Source organism: Poecilia latipinna, unplaced genomic scaffold (genome assembly GCF_001443285.1).
Source record: "Poecilia latipinna isolate Pla-1442-1.1 unplaced genomic scaffold, P_latipinna-1.0 Scaffold218, whole genome shotgun sequence".
In the NCBI taxonomy this organism is placed as follows: Eukaryota; Metazoa; Chordata; class Actinopteri; order Cyprinodontiformes; family Poeciliidae; genus Poecilia; species Poecilia latipinna.
The window spans coordinates 451,266-469,232 of NW_015112834.1; the positions used below are offsets into that span (position 1 = coordinate 451,266).

At 43.9% G+C, this 17,967-nt stretch overlaps 2 protein-coding genes across 5 annotated transcripts in view; one reads left to right on the forward strand and one right to left on the reverse strand.

Moving 5' to 3' along the window:
- Window positions 1-1,472: 1,472 nt before the first annotated feature.
- On the forward strand, window positions 1,473-3,637 carry pbdc1 (polysaccharide biosynthesis domain containing 1). Its single transcript, XM_015031828.1, has 6 exons — window positions 1,473-1,639; window positions 2,467-2,532; window positions 2,604-2,663; window positions 2,747-2,887; window positions 3,136-3,247; window positions 3,324-3,637. The coding sequence occupies exons 1-6, from the start codon at window positions 1,610-1,612 to the stop codon at window positions 3,413-3,415; spliced, it is 501 nt and encodes a 166-aa protein (XP_014887314.1). The 5' UTR covers window positions 1,473-1,609; the 3' UTR covers window positions 3,416-3,637.
- Window positions 3,638-5,319: 1,682 nt separating this feature from the next.
- xpo7 (exportin 7) overlaps window positions 5,320-17,967 on the reverse strand; it is a 30,250-nt gene continuing 17,602 nt past the window's right edge. For 2 of the 4 annotated variants that reach the window (XM_015031817.1, XM_015031816.1), the window contains exons 7-28: window positions 17,763-17,928; window positions 17,342-17,415; window positions 17,139-17,258; window positions 16,911-17,057; window positions 16,648-16,820; window positions 15,432-15,625; window positions 15,247-15,352; window positions 14,982-15,117; window positions 13,180-13,253; window positions 13,003-13,083; window positions 12,497-12,560; window positions 12,278-12,386; window positions 12,044-12,150; window positions 11,875-11,963; window positions 11,668-11,775; window positions 10,434-10,516; window positions 10,135-10,349; window positions 8,879-9,017; window positions 8,624-8,781; window positions 8,446-8,544; window positions 8,238-8,365; window positions 5,320-7,490 (exon numbers count right to left, since the gene is read on the reverse strand). In XM_015031817.1, coding sequence (XP_014887303.1) covers window positions 7,397-7,490; window positions 8,238-8,365; window positions 8,446-8,544; window positions 8,624-8,781; window positions 8,879-9,017; window positions 10,135-10,349; window positions 10,434-10,516; window positions 11,668-11,775; window positions 11,875-11,963; window positions 12,044-12,150; window positions 12,278-12,386; window positions 12,497-12,560; window positions 13,003-13,083; window positions 13,180-13,253; window positions 14,982-15,117; window positions 15,247-15,352; window positions 15,432-15,625; window positions 16,648-16,820; window positions 16,911-17,057; window positions 17,139-17,258; window positions 17,342-17,415; window positions 17,763-17,928 — 2,664 coding nt within the window. In that variant the 3' untranslated portion in view covers window positions 5,320-7,396. The remainder of the gene's footprint in view (window positions 7,491-8,237; window positions 8,366-8,445; window positions 8,545-8,623; window positions 8,782-8,878; window positions 9,018-10,134; window positions 10,350-10,433; window positions 10,517-11,667; window positions 11,776-11,874; window positions 11,964-12,043; window positions 12,151-12,277; window positions 12,387-12,496; window positions 12,561-13,002; window positions 13,084-13,179; window positions 13,254-14,981; window positions 15,118-15,246; window positions 15,353-15,431; window positions 15,626-16,647; window positions 16,821-16,910; window positions 17,058-17,138; window positions 17,259-17,341; window positions 17,416-17,762; window positions 17,929-17,967) is intronic. The other 2 variants (XR_001424896.1, XR_001424895.1) reach the window with 2 other exon arrangements.

Here is a 17,967-nt window from a genome sequence, read left to right on the forward strand (position 1 = left end):
CGCGCTGCCTCCAACATTGTGCGCGTCGCAGCTAAATGCTACCGATCAATGAGGAAAACAGCAGATCCTCACACCTCAGCATAAATATAGCTGTGGACAAGATCACTGATGCCTATTTTTCTTGCAAGGCTGGGTAAGTCGGGCATTCATGGTTTTGAGGGTTACTGTTGGAATCAGTGATTTCTGTTGTTGGCAAATGTTTGAGTGTGCCTAGGCCTGTTACTCGGTGCTAGCGTGGCTAACACGATTAGTTTAGTAAAAAGCCTTTTCAGGTCAAATAAAATCTTTAATGTATGTCAGATACGGTACACATTGCATGTTGATCTGTTCAGCTAACGTAAGACTGTGTAACAGACAGGATTCAAGGTGTGAAAGTTGTATTGGTACTGCCATTATGCTGTACTTAGCTAAAAGGTTTTCATAATGAATGTGTTTATTATTGACTTTCCTTCAGACTTGGGGGTCATTGTTCACACATTATAGGCCTCCTTATGACCTTACAATATTTCAAGCATCAAAATTCAAAAGGGATCGGGAGGTGCTGGTGCCTATCTCTAGCTAACGTTCCGGTGAGACCGGGCGAGAGGCGGGGTCACCCTGGACAGGTCGCCAGTCTGGCAGGGCCACTCAAAATATCCCCATTCACTAAACACAAAGAAAGCAAAGTAATAATACTTACACCAGCGCATACTCCTTTGTTTTTATTGATCTTACGACGGTTGAGCTGCAAATGCGGTCGTGCACAAGTTTTGAGCCAAGCTAGGCATTCCGTATCAGATTTGGGAAATCTGTGAATTTTATCTCCACAAATATGATCAGGATACCTGACATCGCCTGTACAGATTCCCCACTGACAGTGGAGAACCATTCTTATTTGAGTTCTGTCGCAAAACCTTTGATTGTGTAGATTGTGGTCTGCTAGTCCACAATCTACATTAGCATTGTGTATACTACTTTAGCTTTTGTTTGTGAGACGGTCAAGCACGTGGTAGCTGCGCAGTGACGTCAAATGGGCATTAGCCAATGAAACTCGGACCCTGTGGTAAGGTCCATTGGACCCAGATGCATCAAGTTGATGTAGAAGTATTTAAGAAAAAAAATAGAGAGTGAGAATAAGTTGTTGGGGAGCTTGATTACTAAACAAGGAGCGGATGGCTCAACAAGAAACAAGTGGCAATTTAATTCCCATTCGGAATAAATAAAGTATTTTTGAATTGAATTTGAGGTGTGAAGGTAGTGCATTAGGCTTGTTGAGGAGAGAGAGAGAGAAAAAATGGCATAGGGGGCGAGGGAGAGAGCCAGTAAACGCAAGAGAAGAAGAAGGCCTGGGACGTCACGAAGTGTCATAGTTTAACACGAAGACTTAGAACGTTCAGATGACTCACTCTGTGGCCGAAAAGGCTCAAGTGAACAATGTTACATGTCTCACTCCAGTAACTGAATTTTTAAATAGACTTTTAACAGGACTACTTGTAGCAGCTTGATGAAGACTGTTATAACACCAAAATATTACGCTGTCCTAATTTGAAGACTGTGTTTTACAACTCCGGTTTTAGCCCGACACATAGTGATACATCTTGCCATATAGACTATCTTTGTTTGGAATAAGATGGCGTCGCATGAGGGACTAGCAGCTCTGGTAGGACTTTAATCAGAAACTGTTGTGTTTTCATGTACTGTGTGTGGTGTGTCTGTCTGTGAGCTGGTCCTGGTTAAAGGACACGGAGTCCCTGTGTGGAAAAAAACACAGTAGGGTGCGAGTTTAAGCGAAGAACCGCGAGAATTCACGAAAACACGTGTTGAGACTGACAAGCAGAAAAATAGTGGTCTGTGAGGAACTGCATGTCCAGATTCAGAGGACGTTTCCCCTGAAGCTGGGAGCTTCCTGATCACAGGTCCAACGTTTCAGTGTTCTGGTCTTCATAATGGCTTCATAATGGTTCTCTGATGGTTTTTACACTGGTTTCATGGTGGTGTTTTAGGTAAAATTGGGAGGGAGCCCACTACTTCAGATGAGCAGCAGTCCCACCCATGGCTCCCACCAGTGATCCCCTCATCTTCTCTGGAAAAATATTTTTCCAGCTGTCCCAAGCAGCCCAAAGGGGGAATACTCAGATACACTTGTAATCTCACCATTACAAGTTGCATTCCCATCTCTGTTTTTGTTTTTATTTCTTCTTTGATTTACTTTTATTGGAGTCTTGCAGTGAAATTTCGCTCAATATGTATATGCAGTTGAATGACAACAAAGCCCCATGTTCTATACATTCCACCGCATATGCTGTCAGACTGCTGGCAGTGTTAGACAAGCTCTGCACTGGTGGCAACACGATTCATTTAAAGTTCTTGATAGTCCAGGAAACACACACACACAGAATCACAACTACTGAAACACACACTCTGATTCCACTCTGGCTGCTGCATCCATCTAAACAGGAGTGTGTGTGTGTGTGTGTTTGTTTCCAGGGGGTGGAGGGAGCTTCGGCGGCTGCACACGCTCTGTCTCTGCCGGCGGAAGCTTACGGAAATGACGTGAGTGTCTTCTGTCAGATCCAGATCTGGATGTGTGGGTGAAACACTGATCCACCTTTCTGCTCTTTCAGCCCCGGCTTGAAGTCATGTGGGCGATGAAGGCCTACAACCACGCAGAGGTCTACTTCAATGTAACGATCCCACTGCCCCGCTAAGAACCGATCACACCACGGCGTTCCCTTCCAGATTCCAACATTTTATCCTTCTCTTTCAGCTCATCTCATCCGTCGATCCCAAGTTCCTGAAGCTGACAAAGGTGGACGACCAGATCTACTCGAGTTTCAGAGAAACCTTCAAAGACCTGGATGTGAAGCGGCTGAAAGAGGAGGACCTGAAGTCAGACAAAGCCAAGCAGGTCAGTTTGGTTCTGCTGCAGCGGAATGTTCCAGAGGATTCCTGGTTTCTCAGTCCGTTTCTCAGTCATATCGAAGACATTCTATAAAAAAAAACAAAACATGAGACTTCAGGGATCATAACGTCTGCAGTGAAACAAGAAATATTAATCTAAAGTGAATAATAACTTGATGAGATTTGCATGATTGATTTTTCTTGTTGATCCAACTGATGAATATGAACGTCATCCCACTGCTGCTGCACGCCCAGACCTGGCGCCCCTTCTGCAACCAGTTTGAGGGAATCGTGGAGGACTTCAACTACGGCACCCTGCTGCGTCTGGACTGTGAGAAGGACTACAGCGAGGACAACACCATATTTGGTGAGTTGGAGTGTCTCAGTGGACCAAAGGCGTCTCTCAGGGCAGAAAGTGAATATCGTGTTTTTGGTGATTTCAGCCACCAGAGTCCAGTTCTTTGCTGTGGAGATCGCCCGAAACAGAGAAGGCCACAACGACACAGTGTTCACATCCAAACGGGCAAAAAGCTAACCTCCAGTTCAACCAGCAAACACCAGTATGGACCCGTCTCACCCTCATCAGATGAACTGCAGGCACTGAGCAGACATTGCATGTTGTCAGTTTGCTCAACGCTGTTCACCATCAAGCTTTTTTATATTTCCTCTTAAGATTTATCCAGCGCTCGCTTCAGATAGAATTGTGTGTAAAAATATAACGTTGGTGGTAATTGGAATAAATAAGCAGTTTACCGCAGTGTGTCCGGTCTGTTGTTTGTAGCTCCAGAAGGAAAGACGGAAGAAATCAGAGGAATGAACTGACTAATATGCTGAGGAAAAGATTTCACGTTAGCTAATTGTGCTAATGGTTAGTGTCTGGCAGGAGATTCTGCAGCATCCGCTGTACAACCAAATAGTGACCTCCCATTGGCCATCAGATTGCTCAACACCAATAATCCCCCACTAAGACCATTTCAAAATGCTATGTTTTATATATATGTATTTATTTTATTCATCTTTTGTTTTACCTGCACCAGTTTATATATATATATATATATATATATATATATATATATATATATATATATATATATATGCCCACATATAGATTTTTCAGTATTTTTTCTGTATTCTCTGGTACCCAAGCATTTTGTTGCCAAATTCACTGTTGTCTTTGTGCAATGACAAAGTAATTAAGTCTAAAAACACAATTTTACCAATAATTTTTGTGCAGTTTCTAATTTTCTTATTCACTTGAAATAAGATAAAACAAAATTTTAAGAAACATATAGAAAATTGTTTCAAGTAAATTGCTTATCATTGATGAAAAAGTGATAGTTCCACATAAGTAGAACTAGTAATTTTTTAAAAAACAAACTGACCTTTTTATCTCCAAAATAACTAACACATGATCATTTAATCATTTTTACATTTGTTTCAACATTATTTTAATTTGTAAATTGGCCGGGTTGAAATGGGAGAAATTGCAGACGGAGTGCTGATGAGAATCAGATGGAATTGTAGGAAGGCCCTGGCTGATTAGACACTTAGCTCAAGTCTTTTTACACTGAATATGATCAGGTAACTAAATTTGATCAGTTGCTCCAGCTGATATCCAGCTAGCTAGTTATTTTTTTTGTTAAACAACCAAACCTTTGTTAAACCTGGTGGTGTTTTTCAAAGTGGGGGCTGTGGTTCCTTGGGGGTCCTCAGAATGTTGGAGAGAAGATAAAAAAAATTCAAGTATAAAAATGTACTTTTTTTCATTTTATATATTTTTTGTTTTAATCATAAGATGTATTCTGTTTTTCAATCATAATCAGCTGCCAGTCAAATAGCATAGCTTGCAAATTTCTGACAAGAAAAAGACAGAAGGAATCGACTGCTGAGCATAACCCTACGCACTCCTAGGAAACTGAAATTGGAAAGCAAAAGGCAGCATCTATGTCAAAAGAATGAGACTGAATCAATATCAATTTTGTAGCATTGTGGGTTCTTGCAAAGTGAATCCCTAACAGGAGCTAAAGGTGTTGGCAGGGTTTCCCCCAGTGTATTATAAGCCTGGCGGGCCACCAGGCTTTACTTGTGCCCCAACCAGGCTAAACATTGCTTATTAAAGTTTTTTTTTTTTTTTTAATGTTTGCATTTTTAAATGCAAACACCAACTTTGTAGTTGGTGTTCAGGTGTTAATCTTCTAATCTTTCAATAACACATGATTTTCAAGTGATATTTTCTTATTTCCTGTCAAATTAAAAAAAAAAAATTTAACTCAAAAACATGACGGGCCGCTGGTTGAACGACTGCCCTACCCTACCACCCAACCACCGGGCTTAGCAAGTTTTCTGGGGGAAACCTTGATATTGGGGAAAGAAAAACAGACCTCTGAGCCAGCTGAGGATCAGCATGAAGATCCAGAGGAACAAACCCACATTCAGCAGTGTTGTAAAAATCAATGAGGTTTATTTGCAGTCACAATGCTTACACTATATGTAGCAGACATCCAAACAACTCAAACAGCTATTCACTCTATGGACCCAACACATTCAAATCAGGGACACAAACCAAACTTAGGAACATCCGTGAGTGCTGACATGGTTAGAGATGAGCTAGTTGTCACAAACAGTTAGCAGCAACATCGTACAGAGTAACACACGTTGCTAAGAGACGCCTTTACACTGTCCCGACTTCTACTGAGGTTCTTCAGGCTGAGCTGGTCTCCATGTCTCCACGCTGGCTTCCCCTTCTGATCATTCAGTCACACACACACACACACACACACCTTGGCCATTTGAGCTCTACCGCAAGTTCACCAAGTGACAACACACACACCAGGCAACAGAGAGCCACTCCACTCCACACACACACATACACACACCAAAAGGACTTCACTGCAGGACCCAAACGGGGGTCCGAGGAATCCAGAGTGTAAACAAAATGGTGGATACTGCACCGAGCCTGCCAGAGGGGGAAACGGAGCTGCGACCATGTTGCTTACACGTCATCAAGCAGCAGGCGTGTGTGTGATGCCTGCAGGACCGTCAGGCTTTAAAGGAAAAATCTGCTGGGGGGGGGTTTGTTTTTCTGTTTGGGTTTTCTTTCTGATCAGCTGCCACATTCAGACTCCCGACTCTACGGCGTTCAGGCAGGACAGCAGAAACACTGCAGAGCAACTTAGTGCTGGTTGGTGGTAGAAGACTGAGGGAAGAAAGAAACACTGAGCAGATGTTTCACTGCAGCTGGAAAGCAAAGCAGCAGTGAGGAATGACGCACAGATGTTTCTTTAACTCCTTCAGAAAAAAAACTCCATAATGTTTAAAACTACAGCAGAGGAAGAGTCCGCCTCTAATCTTATGCGTGTTAATGCTCACTCTGCATTCTTTAGGTTTTATTGATTGTTTTTGTTTTATATTACAGATAACTTCCATATTTGGTCTCTGTTACAGGAATACCTCTTAAAGACTGCTTTTCTTCTTATGATCAAAATGGATGAAAAGCTAGCATGACTGAAACCCTTGGAGAAAACAGAAGAGTCCGGGTGGGATCACATCAGAACCACTTAACGTTTGATTTACTCTCACTGATGAAGCGATTTGGTGAAACCCAGCCAGAACACTGGCTGCGTATTAATATTCGTTTGTGGGGAAAGCCAGAAGTTAGTTAGTGTCACGTTCCAAAACTAAGAAGAACCGAGGAGCAGCAAACCCACGTGGGAGATTTCTCTGCTTCCTCCTGCTGGCTAACGTTTAGGAGCCATGTTGAAAGATTGGACTGAATAAAAACAGCAGAATGTTCCTTTAAGAGCTGCCTCCCTGCTGCTGCACAACTATTTACATCACTTCAAGCAGAGACTGAGAAAAATGTACAGCATGGTGCTCTGACTCCCTTTCTGTTAGTGTGTGTACCTCTGCCCCCCCTCACCCCCCACGCAGACGGACAGTTTGCACTAACTCACTACACTGTAAAAAGCTCAATCACACGTGGGTTCAATCCTCAACTCATCATCTGGTTTAAATTCGATCATTATAAACATTGTTCAAAATGTTACGAAAAAAAATTTACACTTTGTTTTGTTTTTTTTCTGTGTGTTTTCTATACAAGGCAGGCAGAAGCGGGTTACTACGGTTACCGGTGTTCGTCCTCTGCGGTCCCGTTTCCTCCGTTTCTCAGCCACAGCACTCTTGCCTTCCTCTGTCAGTGATTTAGAGTGCCAAGACGTGCCAAGACATGCAACCCCCCCACCCCCCACTACCAGACCCCACCCCTCCCTCCCCCCTCCGCCAGGTGAGTCAGACCAACACGGACTGGCTTTAAAATAGATCTGTATATATTTATATATGCTTATATCAAAAAGAAGGCGGGAAAGTTTAGCCAATGTGGTGTTGGGATGAGCAGATGTTCCCTTAGGCAGCCCGGCCCAGGGAGGAAGCTGGGGGGAGTGGGGGGGAGGAGGATGCAGGGTGGGGGGCAGGGGGGGCGCCCGCTCTGCGGCTGGGTGAGGCTCTGCTGTGTGGAATGTCAGCTCATCATGTCGTTGCTGTTGACGCCGTACGTCGAGTTCTTCATGCTATCGTTGACTTCCCTCCTGAACACGGACAGGTTCTGTGTGAACCTGCATGGACACACACACACGCACACACACACACACACGACTTTAAACTTCAACCATCACAGATCAAAGATTCAGATGGTTTTACAAGAGTTCGACTTTAAAAACAGATTCTGCAAAAGGAGAGCAGAGGGCCAGGTGGACGGGCATAAATAAAGTCTCACTACACTGGAAGGTTCTATTAGTACCAGAACATACTGGCCCACTTAAAGGGACGGTGCTGTGTGTTTTTCCAGTCACATAGTGCCATATTATAGCAGTCAAGTAATTATATTAACTTCATTCAGTTGTAATGACAATACTTTACATATCAAAGATGACTAAAATGAAATTTTACTTTGATATTTACAGTCTTGAAATTGGGCCTCTGTCTCTTTAAAAACTGCTCTTTCTGAAACGCCGCCTTCAGAAAGTCATCACAACATGGCTACTCTATTAACCCTTTCACAACGTTTTTATCAGCATTGCACTAAGAAGTAGCTCCTATAATGAGCTCAGCAGATCCACAGTTTCACCAGGTGTTGCTAATTACTGCTGGCTAGTCTGAAGGAGTTGAATGGGAGAGGAAAGTCGATTTTAAGCAATACTGCTTCAAATCGACTCTGAGTACTCTGCTCCAGTTAGCCAACATGGACATTAACAGGGTCACTTCTCACCTGCAGTTATTGTGGGATTTGTAGTTTAACCAGCACAGACTGCTTGAAGGGACCCCGGCCCTCAGGAAGACAGACAGCCTGAAACCCAACCCACCTGTCTCGATTCTTTGTTAGAAGGTTTCGCTCTATTCCCTCCATCAAGTTCTCAAAGCATAAGTGCATGGCCTGCTGCTTCTCAGGAGGCTGGCTGCTGACGATGCTGTTCCTCAGGTCAGCGAAATACTGCAGGACACACAAACACACACATCCGTTGAAACACACTTCAAAGACAGCAGCAGGTGAGAGCAGAGGGAGGAGCTCACCTTCTCATTGAGCAGGATGAGGCCCAGCAGGGGCCGGGACATGGACCACTGATTCCTGCAGTCCTCGAAGATGATGATGTTCAACACAGTGGACAGCATCTGCAGGACGACACAGAGACGGTCAGTCTGAGCGGACACAGCGCGCCACCACGGGAAGCTGCGAGTTGATTGGTCTGACCTGCTGGATCATCTCCGGGTGCTGCTGCATAATGTGCAGGAAGCGGTCGTCTGTTGCCATGGGAGCAGGCCTCTTTTTGGTGGAGCGTGACAGCTGCTTGAACAGGTAGGTGACTATGTGGTCCAAACTGGAGCAGCAGCCGGTGCACACCATCGTATCTGAGAACACACACACACACACACAGAAAGAGAGAGACAGGTGAAAACCCAGATCGGCCCGTCGTCCCGGTTAGACCGGACCGCCACCGGGACTCACCCAGCGCCGTGAGGCCTTCTGATATCGACGACAGGATGTACATGACGACGTGCGGCTCTAAACTGGCGATGAAGTTCATGTGGTCCTGAGTCAGAACCTCCAGCAGGGAGTAGAAGGACTGGCTGAGCTTCGGGTAATCCTGCAGAGACAGACAACACACACACACTTACTGATTTCACTGCTGGACACTGGTCAGGAAATCTACATCCACCTGCTGGTTTCCGCTACATGTCTCAGTCCTTCTAAACTATCAAATATTAACATCCAATAACTTTCATCAGAACATCTGCAGGTAAACCTAAGACTTTTTAAGACCTCAGAAAACAAAGATGTAACCAGGCGACTCAAATTTTGGCTTCACCAAAAATCCCACCAGAAAACATGTGAGATTCAACAGTCATGCCACTGCAAAGTTTAAGAGCTGTTATTAATGTATTTAAGGCCAGCTTACAAAAAAAAGAGAAAATGATTTAAGACTTTTTAAGGCTGTGTGGACTCACCTGTCCCAATAGCACATTTTACTGGACAATAAAATGTCATATTAATTACCGTGATAAACAATAATATTATTGTTTTGAGACCATTTTTAAGAAATTTATTGAAAATGGTGTGATAATGCAAGTTTGCCCTCTCAAACTCCAATAAACTGTAATTTTTAACATTAGAACTGGAACATATTTTAAATATCCAAAATAAAACCATAAATAAAATGCCCCTTCAAAAAATATGAATCATCAGAAAAGAAATGATCAAACTAATTTTAATTTATCATGCAATTAATTATTAGCTTATTGCAATATATTTATGGGCAGGCATTAAATATAGAATCTGAATCTGAGAAATATGAAACCAGATGGAGGAAAAGAAGTAAATAATGGAGGGTAAGATACAAGGGAGGAAAGAAGGAAGGACAAATAGAAGTATTAAGTATGGAAGGGATGAGGAAGATGAGGAGCCAGGGTACAAGTATTTAAGGAAGGAAATGAAGAAGGAAGAAAGTGCACAAGGATGGAAGGACAGAAGAAAGAAGTCACAAAGGAAAAACAAAAAGAAAAGAGAAAAAAAAAAAGCACCGGGAAGAAGATGAGGATGAACATGAGGGACTCAGACACACATAGCAGAAAATCCTGAAACCAGATTCCAGACTGATTAGGAAGCAAGCATCAACAGAGAGCATCCCACAAAAACAAAGAAGTGGCTTGACGTTGAGGCCATTAGAGACATCCTGTCTAACTGCAGGAAAAAACTCAACATACTAGTAAGTCACTGTGAGGGATGGAGAGCAGTAGTTTGATGAAGGTTTGCAAGGCATTGTCCAGAGCGTCGTCGCCATAGAGACGGAAGACCCCGAAGTTGACGTAGTTTCCGCTGAGCACGGCCTTGAGCATGGCGAAGCACACGCTGACACCCTTCAGCTTGACGCCGTACACCTGGTCCTTAGGAACCTCGCCCAGAGTCAGAATCCGGTTCCCTGGGGGACAAACAGGCTACTGTTAGCTACCATTAGCTACTGTTAGCTTCCATCACACTTCAGGCTGCATTCCAGTCCAAATACCATATGTGGTGATCATCTTGCTGGTTTCTCTGAACAGCAGGATCCCATTTGGTGACGATACGTCAAACTGAAGCCGCTGCGATCTGCAGAGAAAACAAACTGATTGTCTGACATCACACACAGCAGGAAGTAGAGACGGACGCAGCAGAGACCCTCACAGATCAATTCAATTGAGATTCTTTGGGTCACAATTTGATTCCTTATTGATATAAATATGTCAATATTTAAATCATTTATTACTAAATATTAAATTTAGTAATAGGTAGCACACAAATAATTAATTAAGGAACCCAATAATATTTATAGGTTTAAATTATAATTTTTTTTTTCCTGCCAATATGAACTGCCATGGTGGCATATGTTACTTTTAACAGTGTAAACATGAACAATTTGGAACCTGTAAAATATTTTAAAGTAAAACAAACACAATAATCTTGTGCTCAGTATGGAGTATAAAAGTTTGAAAATCACAGTACCATGTTAAAAGTTAATAAAACTGTGAATAAAATTAATTCAGCATATTTCTAATCTTCTATGTTTCATGGAGACATTGTCAGGATGGCTGTTTATGTGTTCATCCATCCAGATGATCACATCATTCTTTGTTTTTCTTATTAGTCAGCTGATATTGCAGCTCCACCTGCTGGATGGCAATAGAAACTACATCTACCACCTGTTGGAGTGGAGTTCAGGTGGTTCAGTCACAGGACGGTTTGTGAGTCTGTCAACTGTGGCAAATAAAATTCATTATTAGTCTTTGTTTAGAATTTCTGCAAAGAGCTTTTCCCTTGCATGTCTAGTGTGGAGCAATAGTTTAAAAGTCTCTTTGTATATTTCATAATAAATGTGAAATATTTATTTTAAAAAAACTGTAACGTAAACACTTCTTTCGCATCACATAAGTCACATGATCATCAGTCTGATTTCACACCAGGTGGAAACCACAGACAGCGACAGGAAGTGGTAGCAGAATGATAAGTTACTTATTACATGAACAAACTTATTCACATGTGATTTGAATCCCGTTTCTTACGTAATGGAAACATCGCTATTGCAAAATTGTTTTTTTTTTTTTGTTGACATTAGTAGAATATTGACTACGTTTTGCGCACGTTTGTAATGGAAATGGTGCTACTGACGCCAGTTTAGAACTGGAACCAGTCTGGTGGAACCAATGGGTTCATGACAGTAACTCCAGAGTCTTAGTCTACTCAGCATGACAGGAAGTGTGTACCTGTTGTGAACTAGCTCTGCCATTAGCTTGAGGACAGGAGTGGTGCAGGCCGGGTCGTGGTACCACAGCTCAATGGCCCGCTGCAGGATGGGCATGTACGTTGGGTATCTGCAGAGCTGGTTAAGGACACTTCAGCTAGGTCAGTTACAGCAAGAAGAGAGACAGCAGCTGGATAAAGGGATGGAGGGATGGAAGGAGGAAGGATACATCCAGTCGAACAGCATCATGAAACTTGTCTTGGCGTTGAAGGCAAACGCGATGCCTCGGAGGTCTCGCACCAAACCCACCAAAGTCCTCTAGAAGAGACGGACAGGGAACCGTTAGTGTGCTGGGGCAGAACCAGAACAACCAGAGGAAGTGTGTGTGTTCACCTCACCTTGGCTTCCTGCTCGTTGAATGTGTTCGTACTCAGCATCTGAGCCACAGCCTCAAACGCAGCGGTCAGAGGTAACATGAACTGTTCAAACTGGTCCTCGTCCTCACCTGCACACACACACGCACGCACGCACGCACGCACGCACGCACACACACACACACACCCCACCATTAAACTCCCACCGGCAGAGACAAGCCAACAGGCTAAAGGTTGACTGTGTGTGTTTGCGTTTACCCAGATCGACCATGAGCAGGCGACCCAGGGCCGTGTAGAAGGTGGTCCGACAGCGCATGTCGCTCAGGTTGGACTGGTTGTTCACGCCCAGGAAGGAGAAATGCTCACTCTGTTGCAGCACAAATATCGACACACACCCCTTGTTAGTGTGTGTGACTGTGATGGTTGGCTATTCCACTCTGGAAGTGTGATCTGGACCCGGTCCAGGGAAATACTCACGGTGTGGTTGTTCAGCATGAACTGGACAGCGCTGAGCTTCACCAGCTTCCTCACGCTGCTGTATGTGCACAAACAGGAAGTCAAGGAGAAACTCACATCCTGGTGGGATCCTGACCAGCAGCAGGAAGCTCTTCTCCTTTTAAACAGCACATATGAAGACCAGGACGACTAACTGAGGCTCGTCATGCTTTGATGTAAACTACTAAAATGAAAGTGAGTGTCTCTCTGTGAACAGATATAAACAAGCTGACGAGGTTAGACAGAAACCTGGTCAACCAACATTAGCAGCTCTGATGGTTGAACAGATTTCTGCAGCAGCGATGTGGTATATGAAGGTTAACTCTGAAGAGAACAGCATTCAGCCTGAACTGGATCTCCTAATTCTGTCCTTCTGTTATCCTGGAAGTCCAATATATCTGCCAGTTATTCCCAGGTCAGGATTCTGAAAGACCTGACACCCGGACAGAAGTCAGAGACACACACTTCCACACACTCAGTAAGGATATCCTAAGGAGAGGTCGTTCAGCAGCTGGAGTGTTTTGGACGTGATTGGCTCACACTGGCCCCAGTACTTCAAGTTTGTAATGCTGGAAGAAAAGAATCAGACAGTCAAATGAACCAGTCAAAACAGTCGGGACACAAAGTGGTGTAAGGAAAACACTCCTCAGACTGAGGCCTCTTACATTTTCCCTATAAAGACGCTGAGGACCATCGTCTCATCGTTCAGCCCCAGAACTTCTGATAATCGTCGATAAAGCTGGAAAACAAACATGTTTCAATGACATACATCAGGTTTCACCTCCTACAGGTGCTGGATGTCTGATGACCACACGATTCTCTCCCGAGGCAACATACAAAGAAATCATCGTCCTTATTTTAACACAAACTTCTTAGGAGCCACTGTGGAACATCCAAAGAGCCGCTGGTTGCACACCCCTGACCTCTGACCCCTGACCTACAGTCATCTTCAGCGTGTCTTTAGTCTTTGTTTACAGCTTTATGGAATGCAATACCTGCAAAATGTGGCTGAATACTCCTAAATGTACAATCATTTTTAAGAACAGTTGTCATTTAGATTGTATAAAAAAGTTGACAAATTAATCAAAAACAAAAACTCACAAACTCACAAATCTGTCTATTGCTGTAAAAGTCTGCATTCCCACTGAAACTTATCCACCTAAATGCATGTTTTTATGTTTTTATGCAATCAGAAAATGAAAAAACTGAAGGCTGTCCACCACAGGGACGTCCCAGTGTGATCTGAAGTATCAGATTCGGCTCCTCAGCCATTGTTCAATGACAGCTACTGGAGATCCTCATACTTGTTCTACCATCTGTGCCCAGGTTTTACCAATCAGCTGAGTTTTGTTTTTTGTTTTTTTGCAAATCTGTAGTATAAGCCCTATAGATTATTTTCTAGTTGTAAATAATAAAAGTCAGAGAGACCCTGTGCTGGGAATACCCATCTGTCAGTCATGTGACCTGCTCCTCCTGCAGTGTGCAGCTGAAATACTAGTTATTACATTTTATGATGTTCAAAGCTGAGTTTCTGAGGTGCGACAACCTTTTCAGAAGGTTTTGTTGGATAAAGAGCCAAACTAAAGCCTAACCAAGATGTGCAGGACAGAGCTGGAGACCTCTGGCTCTGCTTTGGGATTTAAAGGGGCAGTATGATGTGTTTTCAGGCTACAGACCCTTTTTGTAGCACAACCAAGTAAATATGTCGCCTTTAGTTGTTATCAAAATGCTATTTATCAAATATGACTTAAAAGAAATTCTACTTTGTAATTTAAGACTTTGAAATTTGGCCTCTGTCTCTTTAAAAACTCCTGCTCATTCTGAAACTCGTGTTGTGAAGTGGAAGTCATCACAACATGGCTCCTCTATTAACCTTTTATCAACCATTTTACCAGTGTTGCTCCTATAATGAGCTCAGCAGATGGGCAGGTTCACCAGGTCTTTGCTAATTGCTACTGGCTAGTCTGAAGGAGTTGAGTTGGGGAGTCGAAGCTCTGAAGCTTGGAAACTGCAGCTCTGAAGGGGAGGCGGAGCTAGATTTCCCAGGCGTTTTGCACAGCTGAATGGTTGCCATAGAGATTAAAGGATTTTTCAAACATGCATGAAAGAATCAAGGCAACACTCCAGGTATGATTTTGATGAAGGAATAACATCATAACATGATGTAAAGCTCAAAAACATCCATTTTACATAATGGCCCCTTTAATTCTTTTTCTCAGAAAACCTTTCCTGGTTGCAGCCTAGCAGATCTCTGGCCACAGATGGACAGCTTACTCATGATTTCTTTACAGACACAACTGCTACAAAAACACCACCAACACCACAGTTTCTACTTTCCACCACTTATCTGAGAAGTTCACAATTTGCAGTTTGTGCCTTAAAGAGGGAGAACAAATGTCAGTCTGCATCACGACAGCGCAGGCTTCCTGTGATCCAGCCCGCTCCACAGCCGTGGGCAGTGCCTCACCTTTGAGGATTTCTGCACCTGGTCGCCGATGTAGATCTTTCGGAACTGTTCGAAGAAGCTGAGCATGGCCAGCTCTAGCCTCTCGTTGCCTGCCTGAGCCAGCCGGGAGTCCGTCAGGTTCATCAGCTGCAGAACCCTGACATGCAAACCAAACCTAGTCAGAAACTACAGCATGTTGAAAGCAGAAAGACTGGAACCAAACCGCAGTCAAGTTAGGCCAGTTGTCTGTTTAAATTATTCTTAATTCAACAGAGACGCTTCCTACCGGCAGACCAACTCTCCATCCATGGCATCCTGCTCATCCGTACTGGCAAATGACACCCGTCCACCGATCACGGCACCGATTATATAGACCAACCATGTCAACCGACCTGCAGACAGAAGACAAAAGCTGAGACTCTTTTCGTTGACTTTTTGCGGCTGGGTTTGAACGCGTTTGGCTGGCCGTACCCTCCTGTACGGTGACGTCTGCAGCGCTGGAGTTGGTGGACTGCAGCAGCTCCTGGTAGGTCTGAGCCGCCTGGTCAAACAGCTGCACCAGCAGAGCACACGTCTTCTCGTATTCACACCGGCCGATGGTGGACAGCTGGTCCAACTGCTGCTGCACCAGCCCGGCGTCATCCAGAGGGTCCTCTAAGCCGTCTCTGTGGAGAGAACAAGACGACTGGATGTAGCTGGGACAGAATGCATGTAGCTACAGCAGGAAGTTCATGGTCAGGAGTACAGCTCCCCCATAACCATAAGGGTTGGAAGGAGAAACCCAGACAACTCTGGTTTTCCCCTTCCATAAAACGAGTCTATTCTGACCTAACAGCCTAAAGGCCTCTCTCTCAGCGCCATCTGGTGCTGCCTGCAGAAATGCAGAGTCACAAACACAAGTGAATAGATACGCCATTACAGTCAGACTGGTGTGTTCAGGAAAAAAATGTGTTTTAAAAGCCACAGTGTTAGAGCAGCGCCCCGTACACAGTTGCTACAGCTCTCAGTACAGCACTCTCTACTCCCGTCTCTCTGCCTGTTCCTGTCAGATTACTGTCAAATAATCAACCACTGCTACTGAAAATAAAAAAAAACATAAATAAATAAAAAACACTGCGGTGGACATTTGGATAAAAAACCAAATTAGTACGTAGCCTATTTACTCTAAGAGGAAAATATTCTTCCACCAAAGCACCAGATTATAGTTAACTCTTTCAAATTCCATTTGGAAATAACTTCTTTTAAACCTTCCAGATTATGAAAACCTGGAAAACGGATGCTTGGTTTGAGACGGTAAAACATATTTTGGAAATATGCATTTTTACATTTCAAGATTACAAAGTTAATCATAGTGATTAATCACGATTAATCACAATGCTAATTGTGATTAATCTCATTTAATTTTTTTAATCAATCAAATAAACGACAGTTAGCCTGGCTGGGTTTAAGCTGTCAACTGGACTTCCTGTGTAACAGCCGATTAATTTCAAGCTCATTCCATCTGATCATGTTTCTTGTTATTATCATGAAACCTAGCAACATTCATGTGTTGTCTATAGGGGAAGATATCTGAGAAATGCCCATCGTTAAACGCTGCAGGAGGATGAAACCAGAAACGTTGGGTAGACTCATGACAACCACTGAGCAGAGTGTGATCTGCGGTCCTGACAGCCTCAGCAGAACCTACCTGAGGATGACGTGGACCGACTCTAGCCGCGACGTGATGTAGGCCTTGGTCACCTCTGGGGTGTAGGTTTCCAGCAGGTGGGGCTCGGTGGCTTTGACGTAGGGGACAGACGCTGCCAGGCGTTGCCACAAACTCAGCAGGTAGTGGACACTGTTGGGGGCAAACTCCCAGTGCTGCAACCCCACAGAACCCCCAGACTAGCTGTTAGAACCCACAACTTCCTGCTATTTTAAACTGCTTGGAGTGGAAGCTGACAGCCTCACCTGCAGGCTGGTGACGGTGAAGTTGGCAATGAGACGGATCACCTCTGGGTAGTTCTCCACTTTGACCAGTTCCCCCAGCTGGTAGTTACTCTTCAGCCTCGCCAGCAGGCGGCAGAACTCGTGGTAGTTGTTGGGATCCGGCAGACACTGTTGCACAAAAGAAATGCATCACAAAGCAGCACCTGACCGGACAAACAGGGGAACGTCCGGGTCAGGTGACTTCCTTACCTGCGGGTTCGCCAATATCCTCTTCACGCCGTCCACCAGATGGGAGAGGAACTTTGCTCGCTCTGCGTTGTTGAAGAGAGACCGCCTGACAGAGGCGATCTGAACTAAACAGGACAGCACCTGCACAGGAACACAACTGGCTCAGAATCCAACAGAAACCTTACTGCTCCACCTCCAGCCCAGCCACACCAGCTCACACTTACCAGCGGGGACAGGGATGGAGGGAGGGAATGATATAAATTGAAAAACAGCTGCAGGGTGGAGGAATCGAGAAACGCTGCAGGAGAGATCAAACACAAAGTTAATAAAGAACATCCAGGTCTGAACTCTGGTGACTATTAAATAATAAAGCATTTGACTGTTTGGAAATTTTCATTTGCAATCTGGAAACTAAATATAATTTCTTTCCTCAATCCAATTATGTACTACTTTGAAGCTGAGAGTGTCAAAAAAATGAAGAAAGGTTATTAATCTTGGATTCAAAGTACTGCAACGTGAACTATTTATGATCCATTTATTAAAGCTTCAATTAATTTGAAAAGAAATGCATTATTGGAGCTTTAACTTGAAGATGCCCCTTTTAGGGCTTTCTTCTGAACAACCCTGTGCTCAACACTAAGTTACCTGATCTCCATGATGTTGGAATCTGTACAGTGCAAAGGTCATCTGATGACTCGTCTGTGGAAGTTCCTATAAAGTCAAAGTTGAGGCAATTGTAGCTGAGCTTGAGGAGCTGCATCAGCAGGCCGTGCTGCGACTCATCGTTCAGGTTCAGGTTCTTCCCTGAAGCCTGGAAATGAGACGACAGAAACGCCACCATCACTTCCTG